The following is a 13,954-nucleotide window of genomic DNA, read 5'->3' on the forward strand; positions in this document are numbered from 1 at the left end:
ATTCTTATCCTCAAATCAAGACCTCCTAGCCTTGGTGAAGAACTTCAATCTCTATGGGGTTCTCACACCAAGAGACAAATCCAGACTACTCAAAAACACGTTAAACAACAAGGTATACTAAGCACAATAATGCTTAAAATATTACAAGATAAAGACTCAAAGATACAACACATGATCTCGAAGAATCTGGAATACCATCCACAAATGATTACAATGTGATCCTATATCACGGCTATAGACGAGAATATCAACAAAGAACACTAACACACACTTCCACAGGTATGGCTTAAACACATCATTCATCCGCGCTTGAAAGGTATATGGAGCATTAGTAAGCCCAAACGGCATTACCACTTACTCATAATGCCCTTCATGTGTGCGGAAAGTGATTTTTGGAATGTCCTCTTCCTTCATACGAATCTAGTAGTATCCAGCCTTCAAGTCCAACTTAGAGAATAGCGTAGCACCACCCAACTCATCAAACAGTTCTTCAATTATAGGAATTGGGAACTTGTTGGATACAATAATCTTGTTGAGAGCCCTATAATCAACACAGAACCTCCAACCCCCATCTTTTTTCCTCACTAAAATAAACGGACTCGAAAAATGACTTACAATATGTCTAATCATTCCTACAGCCAACATTTCCTTCACGAACTTCTCAATCTCTTCCTTATACCTGTGTGGGTGTCTGTAATGGCGAATGTGTGGAATTTCGGATCCCTCCTTCAGTACAATAGCATGATCACACGTTCGAGGTAGGAGGTAGCCCTTTGTGCTCTTGAAAAATATCCTCAAATTCTTCAATAATCGGTTGGATGCTAGTGGGAGTTTGCGCTGTAGGAGAACACAACACGCTCATCATACCGAACTCAACATAATAAGCTTCTGCTTCATTGCGCATCTCCTTCATGACGGCCTTGATTGATGCCACTGTTCTGGATAAGGCGGGGTCTCCTCTTACTTCGATTATTTTTCCATTTTCCTGAATTTCCAGCAAGTACCGCCTCAAATCTACACTGAATTTACCCACAATCTTCAACCATTCGAATCCCAGAATGACATCCACTCCAACCAATTCGAATAGGTAAAAATCTTGGACAACCTTCATAGTAGGGAGTTGTAATTCCACACCCCTGCAAACTCCTTGGCTACCAAGACGTTGTCCACTTCCCACTTCTACAAAGTACCCTTGTGTATTTTCGATGGGAATCTTCAATTCTTCCACTATTCCTAGACCTAAGAAATTGTGGGAAGCCCTAGAATCCACCATGACTATCACTTTCCTACCCTTCACAGTACCCCATAGTTTGAGGGAGTTTTTCGATGTCAATCCTGCAATAATACTCACATTCAGCTGCAGATTGATCTCTTCTTGTGTTGGTTCCTCTGATTCCTCCTTAATTTCTTCTTCCTCTTCTTCATGGCCTAGTAGAATAACATGGAGTTGTTTATTACAACACACGTGGCCCGAAAAATACCTTTCATCACAACAGAAACAGAGATTTCGTCTCCTTTTCTCATTCTCTTCCTCTTTTGTTAATTTTTTGAAACCTGCTCCTCGCCTATTCCGAGAGGAATTTTCTCCTTCATGGACCCTTATTCCCCTATTTGGCATCACATTTTCAGACTTTCCCGTGTGTGCTTGGATGTGCTCCCTTGGCCCCACATTGGTACTACTGTCCATACCTGATTGTGGGTATTCCTGGGTCCCGATCCCACGCCCAGTTAAAGCGGTGCAGGTGAAATTGACTCCACATGATCGGGTAGAATACCCAGAATACCGACCCAACACCCTATTTCTCTCTTCCACCTTTTGTGTCGTCTCCATCAATTCGTGGAGGTCACCCGAACTCATCAACCTCACTTTAGCCTTGATTTCTTCCTTAAGTCCTTCCATTACCGTTCCTCTTTGCCTCAGTCCCATTAACGCTTCATAAGGGTTTTTTGTTGAAGCCACTTGAAATCGGCTCATCAACGCTTGACGGGATAACGACCATCACACCACTACTACCATGCGTGACCCACCATTGGTACCAATTTAATGTCTTTCCTTCAAGACAATCCACCTTAGTATCCACTTTCTCCTCATCTGGAATTCGATTGATTTCAAAATATCGCTCCACTCGGTATACCCAGCCGTGAGGATCCTCTCCGGTAAAGTATGGAACCTCCACTTTCTTCACACGTTCCTCTCTCCGATTCGCTGCATCATTGTGTAACCTTTCCCTTCGGGAGCTCTGATACCAACTTGATAGAAACCAGTTAGTATATCTTAAGAATTTCACAGCAAAAGAACAATAGACAAAATGCTCTAGCAGAATTATATTGATGAAATGCAAGATTACAAGGAATAATAGAAAACTAGTACAGTGTAGTAAGAAAGAAAACAGAAACAACAAGATCCTCTACCCTGTGACAACCGTCACCCCTTAGTTCTCAATCTGAATGCTTCCTGAAAACTAGCCCCCTTCTCCCTATTTATTCCCCTCAAAATCGTAACTGCCCACCCATTAACTCCCCTTAACTATCCATTTCCTTCTTTTCCCAAACTGCATAAACCCCTTTCCTATTCCTAACTGTCCAGCCATTTCCATTTCTTTCTCTGAAACACCCTCTTAATTGGAGGCCTATCACAAGACAAGAAGCCAAGCCCACCGATACATCTTGTTTAACTGCGATGAAGTTGAACAGTTCATTAGGTAAATAAGTTAAATCCTAGCTTGTTTTAATAGTATGCAACTTGTTCGGAAATTATTATAACACTGCTATTTATATTTTAGAGAACATGAAAATGACATCACAAAAATCAAAAAAAGAAAGAGGTGGAGCAAAGCAAAGAGTCAGGGTGAAGATTTCATTGAATGGTTCAAAGCACATGCTTTGAAAGATGATGTATCTATCCAGCTTAAGGAGCTTTCAAAAGGACCAAATATTGTTGCAAGACGCTTTTCTGACTATGTCATTAATGGTTACCAATTTCATACCAAACAATGTGATGCCAATCGCAAATTACAAAATAGTGAGTGACACTTAAAATTTTGACAACATTATTGTCAATATAGTCTGGGATGTTGCTTGTTGTACCCACGTCATCTTTTTGAAATGCATCATTATGGCAATTATTTATTGTTTCCTTAAGCTCCCTAAGCTTAGGATCAGTTTCCTCATCGTTCATTTCAATAGATGCACTATTTTCATTTAGTTTTGCAAATTTGAGTTGCATTTAAGAATTTGAGGATAAAATTAGGATTTTAGGGTTTTAGGGTGTTGTAAAAAAGGACTACTTTATCATATTTATTTCTAGAAAAACTTGACGTTCATTCATATAAGTTAACAATATTATAACTTCTCTATTTGCAACAAAATCATTTGGAAGACAATTTGCCGCATACAGTATAGATGAGAATGAATCAAGATTTCATGTTTTAGATTCTGTTCATATTTTGTTAAACAGTTATGGATATAATTGTAGATGATATGACTAGTAGTGGAGTGATGCTTGTCACTTTCAAGAACATAAGTTTATATTTTGGTTCACCAAATTTATAGTAACAAATACTCATGTTTTAAATTAATTCATGTTATGAATATCCATTAAAAACATTTATTCATATTTCTTATTATTTATTGATGTTAGAGTATTATTGAAAAACAATGAGTTTCTTAAAATTAAAATTCTAAATGAACAAATTTATTTACAAAAATGTAGAGTAGTTAAGGATTGTATATATGGTGTAGCAAAGGCAACAATTATCTATTTCCAAAATGGACACGGGACCAAAGACAACGGTTTTTTTGTCTATGTAGACAACGAGAACGGTTTCAAAGTTGTTGCCTATATACACATCTGACAACGGTTTTCAAACTATGGTCTTTATACTAAATGGCAACGGTTTCGAAACCATAGCATATGAACACAACGACAACGATTTTCTACTTTCCTTTTAGATCACTGTTTTTAACCGTTGCTTTTAACATTGAACATAAACCGTTGTCTATTTAAATATTAGACAACGATTTTAAAAAGGTGTTGCCAAAAGTCAAAAAATCATGGCATAAATAAAAGGCAACGTCCCAGACTACCACAGTTAAAAAACTGTTGCCTTTGGCAAGGAGAACCGGTTTTTGACCCTTGGCCACGGTTTTCATCGGTAGCCATAAGTCAAAAATAGTGTAATGAAATGATGAAATAATTTTATATAAACTATTTGTGCATAAATATTAAATCCTAAAATTAGATGAATTTCAATCAATAAATAGATATATGATTGTAATTATTCATTCTGCACCATATAATATATTATGGTGTGCATGGCTCTTGAAGGAAACATTCTTACATTTACTTCAATTAATTAGTCACCTTCATGCCTTTCTTTTTTGAGGAAAGATGCACTTTTGGTGATATCACTCAATGATTTATCTGTGTACCTCATAATGTTGTAAACCCATGCACCAGCAATGGCTCCTAAAGTTGGAGCTACCAAATATACCCATATTCCTCTGTATTCATTGTGTACAAATGCAGGTCCTAGGCTTCTAGCAGGGTTCAGTGATGCTCCTGTTATTGGCCTATCATTTAAGAAACAAACCATGCTATTAGATATTGTTACTATATATTTCTTATGTTTTTTGTTATAACTATAATAATTTTTTATTGCATGGAATTATCTCAAGTTCCAACCTGAGATTGTGAATATAATAATATTTGCTGCACATAAAAGAATTTTGGTGTGTGAACTCGGTTAATAGAACAAGGATCTCATTATCTAAATCATGTCCTAAATCTTATATTGCACTAATGAAAACATGATATGTCTAATAAAAAATTAAATATTTATTATTATTTTTTGTTTCATTATGGGATAAAATTTGACACATTATCTCTTTGTTCCAATTAATGACATTAAACTTGTGAATTTTGTTTAAGTTATCAGGCAAAATATATGGAGCAGGACATAATCAGGATGAAATAAAAAACAGATGATATCACAATTTAATTGTTCTGCATTTTATATATATGCTCCAAGAATACTTTATCATTATTCTCATCCAAATGAGATCACAGTTTGAACTTGCTTTCAAAAGGTTATCATTTTTTATTAAATAATGTTTTTGATGTATAAGCCTAAACTCATTGATAATTAAATTTTGTTTAAGATAAGGTCTTACGCTGCAATCATGACATTCAGCAATACTGTTAATCCCACTGCAATCCCACCCAAGGCACCGATCTGCAAGTTTCAAAATTAAAATTGAAGAAATGGGCTTTATGAATTAAAACCAGTCAATAATTACTTTTTTATTCGCATGAGATGTGACTTGTGATGCAAACTTCATTCATGATAAATAAAAATATATACTAACATTATTTCAATTTTATTATTATATTAATTATAATTCATATTTAATATTATTTTTTTAAAAGTATTTATTATTGCATTATTTATAACTCATATTTAATTATTACTATTTTTTAAAAAGTATTTCATACAAATCATAAATAATATAATGATTGTACATAAATCTTTATATAAAATGTATGTGAATATTATACTCTTAATTTAAAACATTTGACAATATATTTATACATTTAGTCAAATTGTGTAACATTTTTATGTCAAAGAGGGAGGCAAAGGTGAGTAGCCAACCTCAATTTATTGGACATTAGTTAATAAAAAAACATAGAACTTAGGGCCAAATATTAACCAAACATGCAAACAAATAAAATTTGATGATGATAAGAAACATTACCGCTCTGTCATCAGTGACAACCCCAGATATGACAAACATAAGGTGAAAAGTGATTATGAATTCCATCACAAAAGCTTGTAGATTAGACCCAGCTGGTAATGTTCCTGGAAACTGGTTCTCCTTCCCACTAAACATTAGTCTTAGAGTTCCACTTGCAAGTGTTGATGCAAGGACTTGAGTTACTACATAAGCTGGTACCTATGATAATTACATATTTAAATTACATGATCTTGCACAAAAAATTAAAGATTAATAGAGACAATTGCATTGCGAGATTTTAGACTTTCTTTGATTCCATAATTTTTGTAGCTGCGTGTTCAATGAGGTGGCTTTTGTCCTATTATCTGTCTCAATTCAGTGTTGAAAATTCATTTTTTAAAAAGTTGGCAATAATGAAATAAGTTATTATACCATTTAAGCGTGAAGGATTCCCCCAAATTTGTAATCTAAGAAAAGTAGATATGGATACGGGACAGAGATACAATATGATACATAACTATGTGGGAATTACATCCTTACATAGCTTTTCCACATGTTGGACCCAAAAAATGGTTAATTGTACCTAAAAAATAATGGTTAATTTTGATTTAGAAAAAAATTAAGTTTTGACCCTAATATAAGTCTGATGCCATGGTAATAATATTCAATGTCAAAACTAATTAGCAATGAATGGAATAACCTAAGAAAACAAAGAATATATATATATATATATATATATATATATATATATATAATTTACTTCCTTCAAATACTGGTCCCACAACCATTTTAAGTTTACAGGAAACATGACAGAAAACTATAATATTTTAGCCTATGTTTGCTTTGAGTGAAAAGAGGAGGAAAGGAAACGGGTAATTACTGAATTTTTGCTCATTTGATTAAAGAGAAAAAATAAAAGAAAAGGAAAAGAAAAAAATGTATGAGACCTACATAAATTTTTTTCCTGCATTATAGAAAAGAAAACTCACTTTTAAAAATATGCCTTTTGATATGTATTCTACACAACTTTTAAAAAAATTAAGTTTCATTACTCAAATTTTATTACTCAAAAGGCAAATTAATTTGCCAAAAAAATAACTACATAATCACTGATCACTGAGAAAAACATAGTTAATATATCAAATCAGAAAATTAAAAAATCATTTTATATCATGAATAATAAAGATATATATATATATATATATATATATAAAAAGAAAATAAAGTATTTCCTCATATTATGAGATAATTTATCTCCTCTAACTAGTAAAAGTCTGGCATTGTACTATTTTATTTTGTTTTAGAAACGTTTTCATAGAAAATAATTAAATGTAATACATGTCATAATTTTAGTGACAATAAGGGAATAATTTATCTCATTTTACCATGAGATACTTTATTTTCATATATATATATATATATATCCTTATATCAAGAGATAATTTTTTATCTTATAGACATGTGTGCTATTTATTTAGTTTCAGAAATATTTTTGTAGAAAATAATTTAATATGACACATATTATAATTTTAATTTTAGTGACTAATAGAAATAATTAATTATATAATTTATTCTCTTTATTTCTTTCATTTTTCATTCAAACCAAACAAATAAAAAATATGCTCATTTTTTATTACATTACTTTCTTCCAATTTTCCTTCCTTCCATTTTCTTTCCACTCATTTTCTTTCATAAACAAAACAAAACCTATGTGTTAACAATTATTATAGAGGTAAAATGATGTGTTTGGTTCACCTGTTTCCATGGAAACCTTTTAGTTGTGGCTAAAGCAATTGTGACAGCAGGATTGAAATGTGCACCAGATATATGACCAACAGAATAGGCAAGCACCGTCACAACCACTCCCCAAACAATTGAAATTCCAGGAAGTGTTACGACGTTGTTGTTGTTCTTGTTTACTACAACTGAACAACATCCTGCAAATATTAAGAAATATGTTCCTACCGCCTCAGCTACCAACTGTATTCATTACAAAAAACCATATATCAGTTAGTTCTAATCCATATTTCAACTTCAACATTTATATGATCAATTAAAATTGTTTACAAAGTGACTATAAAGCATAAACGTATAGTGTGATCATGTATAATTATTGAAATCAAATACAAACTAATAAGACATTGATCAAATGATTTAAAATCAAAAGATCAAAAGTTCACTTCATTTTAACAACACTTGTTTGGGGGCAGCACCCAAAAAGAATTAGTTACTTAACAAAAGTTGAGGCAATAACAAAAAAATCAAATATAAAGTATATTTCATCAAAATCAATATGAGATTGTAAATTGAACATTTAAATGGGTTTTTTTTGTACAAAAGAAAGATTAGGAAACACCTTTTGCAAGAAGGGTAGAGAGATGAAGGTGGTTGAATTTTGTGTTGATCTGGAGGAAACATTGTTTAGATTTAAAACAACATCATGGGTTGCATTTCTTTCTGAATTTTCAGCCATCACTGACAGAGAACAAGGAAATATGTTAGATAGTTGAACAAGGAAATTATTTCCCTTTCACATATGAGTGAAAATGGACCAAACAACACTTACAACTATATACTAATCCACCAGTGATATTATCTACCTACAGATAAAGAAAATCCGAGTCATATCCTAAACATTTGTAGTTTTTGTTCAAAATTATGATTACATGTTAATTTCTTTCCATTGATATTTAGAATATTAAGGGAATCAATTCAAAACATTGCAAGTTATGAGAAGATCATGACGAGTAAGTAAAGTTATTAAATTGCTAAATCAAATATCATTAGATTCTTAAATCATCTCAAGAATTCCTTTAGGTATGTTTCCAACAAATAGTTAAATTATTAAAATATCCAATTTCTTCTCATAAATTTTCGAGTGTATTATTTTTATCTCAAAAAATAAAAATTAAAACAAATACTTAGAAGTTATGAATGTAAGTTAAAATAATCACTAAGATAAATTACAAAATATATTTAAAATAACTAATTTAAAAAAATTTAATATATTTTATAAAAATTTTAATTTTTTTTAATTTTTCCTACATGCAAAAAATATAAGGAAATATTAAAACACTAGCACAATGGTTTGTTGACCAGAGCACTGACCTTCAATCCTTACTGATATTATGGTTGACAAATGGATAAATATGAATGAATTTGAATTTGAATCACAATTTATGGATGAAAAGTAATCTACAAATCCATATAAATTTATTTAAAATATATTTTAAATTATTCAATACATGTATATTGAAACTTAATATATGAATTTCAATTTATCCAACCAATTCATGAATTCATTTTAATGGATTATATGAATATTCAATCTATTTGATTTTTTTAATTGAAACTAAAAATACTTTTGAAATAAAATCATTCTTTTGAAAACCACTATTTCATTAAAGCATTTTTAAAATCAATTTAAAAAATAACTTCTAAAAATCATTTTTTAACTTTTGAAAAAAATATTTTTTTGCAATATTTTACAAACAAATAGAGCTTTATGGGTAAGATTCTGAATTAAAGGCCATGGTTGCCTTGGAAATTTGAGAACAGGAGGTTATTCTGGTAGAGGTGGAAACCAAAATAGATTTGGTCCTAGTAATCCTGGGAGAGGAAACATTAATGTCTATGAAAAAACTCTTTGAATAAATCCATAAATTCAAGTAAATATTTCACTCAATGTAAAAGGAGTGGTCACATTGTGGGAACATGTGATAAGCTTTTGCCAATGCCTTCAAACCCTCCATTAGTAGATGTCTTGACTAAAACTCTTGGAGTTCAAGATTACATATCCATTCACTTCAAGCCGGGAATCTTAAATTTATGTGTCCATCTTGTCTGGGAGGGGTATCAAATAAAACAAAGAAAGAATCATAAAAGATACCCAAGCAAGTTAAGTTGATGCCCAAGGAAGTTAACTTGATGTCTAAGGAATCTAATATTCATGCCCCAAGTGTAATACCATGAATTTTTTGTGTATGTTTTATTAATTATTTATTTTACCAACGAATAATTTTAGAAATTCATCGGTATTGATTTAGGCTAAACCATAGTTGAGTCTTAGTCTTGTTTTGTAAATTCCTATTTTGTGGTAAATGTTCATAATTTTTGTGACGAAAAGTTTTTGAGCTATTGTCGGACCAAAATTCGCCTGAATTTGGCCCAAAAACGTGTTTTTGAGTTCCATAACACGGAATCGAATTCCGATTGTGCCATTGGCTTCAAAATATTATTTCGAATCAAGATAGACATCAAGTTCATCCATAACACATTTCTAAATATCTTCCACTCTGAATTCCGTGTTTCGAAGTTCTAACTGTAAACCGAAATCGGAAGATTTTTAATATCTGACTGAGTATTAGCAGACAATATTCGGGTATAGTTTAATCCCGAATGTTTCACGGAAGAGGTCACATCACTTTCATGAGTGAAGCTTGCTTGTTAAATAAGCAAAAGTACAAATCTCTTACACAAAATCACTTAAATCACTCATCTACCTTTTACACAATCCACTTTTTAAAAATCCTTTGATCTTTTCCCTTCCCAAATCTGATTTCTTTTTCTTTAAGAGCCAACTCTTAGCTTGGAGAAAACACTAGGCATTTTCACTCTCTCTCTCTTTACTTTTGAAATTTCTAAGAACTCTCAAGCTAGTTCTCCATCTTTTATTCCTCATCCTTTAAGATCTAACCATTAGATGTTTATGAAATTTTAGTATGATATTTATATGTATGTTAAAAATATTTTCAACCGTTGAAATTTTCAAATAATTTTCCTAATTCTTTTCATGCTCAAAACTCTAAATATGTGCTTTCTTGAACTTAGAGAGTTGTTTTTGAAACCATGAACTCCTTGTTGTTCATGAGGCTGTTTTTAGTGTTTAAAAGTATGCATTTGTTGATTTTAGTGAATGGGGATGAGTATAAAATCAAAGGAACCTTTAAGGATTTTTGGAATCATGTAAAGTTTGAATTTTTTCACTTGTTTTTGGCTTGAGAAAACATAGCATTGGACAAGATAGAAAGTATTTATTTTGCCATATTTCTAAGTTAAATGTTTATAAGTTGGATAATTTTTGTTGAAAAGATGATTCATTGTTGTTCATGACTATGAAATCAACACCTATTAACCCTTGTGGTTATCCTAAAATTGGAGGTGTTAGAATGATCATGAAACTTGTTGAATCTATCTTAGTTAACTTACTTTAAAATGGTAAGTTTAACAAAGGATATTTTGATTTAAAATGTTGTTTTAAGTATGAGATCAACACTATCAACACTTATATTTGTATTAGAAAAGAATGTGTTGAAATGACCATGGAAAACTATTACATAAAATATGGAATCTACTTAATATGACTTGCGTTAAAGTGGTAAGGTCAACTTAGGAGATATTGATTTAAAAGTTTAGACTTTGATTAAAAAACTTACCTTAAAGTGGTGAGTATGACTTAAAAGTCTTCATGAAAGTATAAACTTATGTGGTGATAAAATTATAAACTTTATTAAAATCTTACCTTGAAAATGATGGAAATCGTGAATAAGACTTTCGAGGATAAATGATCATTCATGAATATAAATCTTGGACCAGATGGATGAAAGTGATTGAGTTCATAAATAGGTTAAACAATGTCTTTATCTTAGGGTTACCATGTCAAAATTTAATTTGCAAATCACTAATTTGTTTTTGTGTTTACTTCTGAAGCTTCCAAAGTCGGACAACCTACCCGTTCACACTTAAAGGGAATCAATCACTCGACAACCTAAGGTGAGGGAGAATACATCACGATATAGTAGTATCCGAATATGACACTCAGATCTCCTAAACTACCTCAAAAGTTTGGAGTTATATTTGTATATTAAGAAATCCGTACTTAATCAAATGTTTGCGTGACTAGATTAAGTACGGATACTTTCTTAAGTTGTATGCCTTAGAATAGATTAAAATATCGAGTAACAAGGTAGTTAACCACGAAAGAACACCACTCAAAAAACTAAAATGTGTAGGGATCGAAAACAATGGAGTTATTCGATCCGGTGGCCCAAAAGGTTGAGAGAGTGGTCCTGGCCACTAGACCACCCTCGCCTGGACGAGCCACTCTCGCTTGAGCGAGGGCCAGGCAGGTGTGTTGCCTGTTCTAGGAGGTTTTGGGCGCTCGTGCGACAATCCCTCGCTTGGGCGAGGACCAGATAGTGATTTCGGCCAGTTTTTGGTGGATTTATCGCTTGAGCGACAGTCTCTCGCTTGGGCGAGAGGCAGGTAGTAAATTGAGTTTTTTTGATGAATTTGTCGCTTGAGCGATAGTTTCTCACTTGGGAGAGAGACTGACAATAATTTTGATTTTTTTTTATTGATTGATTGCTTAGGCAATAGTCCTAGCTTGGGGTGAGAAGTGTATTTAATACTTTGGAGAGATTGTGGCTCAAGTGAGGAGTTTGGTGCCCAAATCAACAAACTTATACATTTACCTTTGTTCTTGCGCCTTATTAGGTCAAGGTTTCTAACGATGATGTCGTGATTAGGGCGATGCCCAAAAAGGATTACATGATACCACACAATGAGGTCATCTGACTGTAAGAGGCTTGGCCAAGTAGTCGTCTAGGGTACTTCAATGATGGTTCATAGTGGTAAGGAGGTTATTCCTCTATTACGTGATGACGTAAGATAGGGTCCCACAAGAAGCATTCCATTGGGAGATGTCTTAGGTTGGGTCGATCATGTAAAAGAAATTAAAATATTTAATCGGCTAACCTCGGATAGTGTGCATACTCATTATGGATAATGAAGTAGTGGAGAGGAAATTCACGAGAGACAAACGAGCCCCGCAATGTTGAGAGGGACAACGATGGCGGTGATTCGTCAGCAAAGTGTTGAGGGAGAGTCTAGGTGAGACGAGTCATAGGCCAAATTCTCTGTAATTCTGATTTTCGAATTTGTTTGAAATTATGTTTATGTGACTTGAGACTATATCTTCGTCAATTTGTACGATTATTCATTATTTCACATCATTAACCTATCTTCCACCATTATCACACTCAATTCCTTACTTTCTTCTATATGCATGTTTTGTCTCCCTTTTTATCTCCCAACGCTTCATGAATGAATACAGGTACCTAAAATTTGTATAAAATTTACTCAGTAATACGGTAATTGAAAATCTATCAATTAATTCGCCTACGGCACCGGATGATGAACCTGTTGAGTCAGAAAAAGAGGAGGATGTGGGGAAATTTTCAAAGATGTTGGAGCATGTCAAAAGGGAGTATGTTGTGAACACTGAAGACGTGGAGTTAATCAACATGGGGACCGAAGAGGATAAAAAGGAGCTAAGAATGGTAGACAACCCGGAACACGTTGAAATGATAAATTTGTTCCGATAGTATATGGATGTATTTGTTTGGTCTTATAAGGACATGCTAGGGCTAAATCCTAATATAGTGTCACATAAGATCCCCCTATATCTGAGTGTCGAGCCTAAGAAGCAAAAGTCGAGAAGGATGCGTCCAGACATGTCATTGAAGGTAAAAGAAGAGGTGACAAAGCAGTTGGACTCTGGTTTCATAGAAGTGTCTAGGCATACAAAATGGGTTGCTAATGTAGTGGTGGTACCCAAGAAGGGAGGAAAACTTAGAATGTTTGTGGACTATAGGAATCTTAACAAGGCAAGCCTGAAAGATGATTTTCCCATCCCTCATATTGATGTGTTAGTCGATAGTGCATCCATGAGTCATCGTTTCTCTTTCATGGATGGATATGTGGGGTATCATCAAATTCTAATGGACGTTGATGACAAGGCTAAAACCACATTCATCACTCCTTGGGGTACTTATTGCTACAAGGTCATGTCTTTTGGACTAAAGAATGCAGGGGAAATATATCAACGTGTTATGGTGGCCCTATTTCATGATATGATGCACAAAGAAGTGGAGGTGTATGTTGATGATATAATCGCCAAGTCTAAAGAAGGGGACAAGAAAATATCAGATGAAGTTAAATCCGATAAGTGCACATTTGGAGCATCTTCAGGGAACATGTTAGGATTTATTGTCGGTAGGGAAGGCATAAGGGTGGACCCAAGAAGGTGGAAGCGATACAAGAGATGCCAGCTCCAAAAACTGAAAATGAGGTGAGAAGTTTTCTAGGCAGACTGAATTATATTGCAAGATTTATTGCCAACCTAACTAGAACATGTGAGCCATTGTTTAAGCTATTAAAG

At 33.1% G+C, this 13,954-nt stretch overlaps 1 protein-coding gene across 1 annotated transcript; it reads right to left on the reverse strand.

The window, feature by feature from the left end:
- Positions 4,308-8,267, reverse strand: LOC109342236 (nodulin-26-like). The gene is made up of 5 exons (XM_019580264.1): positions 8,090-8,267; positions 7,489-7,713; positions 5,755-5,952; positions 5,173-5,234; positions 4,308-4,572 (listed from the first exon to the last, which is right to left on the reverse strand). The coding sequence occupies exons 1-5, from the start codon at positions 8,204-8,206 to the stop codon at positions 4,356-4,358; spliced, it is 819 nt and encodes a 272-aa protein (XP_019435809.1). The 5' UTR covers positions 8,207-8,267; the 3' UTR covers positions 4,308-4,355.

This window comes from Lupinus angustifolius, chromosome LG01 (assembly GCF_001865875.1).
Source record: "Lupinus angustifolius cultivar Tanjil chromosome LG01, LupAngTanjil_v1.0, whole genome shotgun sequence".
NCBI lineage: Eukaryota > Viridiplantae > Streptophyta > Magnoliopsida > Fabales > Fabaceae > Lupinus > Lupinus angustifolius.

Excerpts from the sequence above, each read along its gene's own strand:
- LOC109342236 (XM_019580264.1), bottom strand. The coding sequence starts at position 8,206 with ATGGCTGAAAATTCAGAAAGAAATGCAACCCATGATGTTGTTTTAAAT. Across the intron at positions 5,953-7,488 it reads AAAGGTTTCCATGGAAACAG|GTACCAGCTTATGTAGTAAC; the intron begins GTGAACCAAACA and ends TAATTATCATAG. Across the intron at positions 4,573-5,172 it reads CTGAATGTCATGATTGCAGC|GCCAATAACAGGAGCATCAC; the intron begins GTAAGACCTTAT and ends CTTAAATGATAG.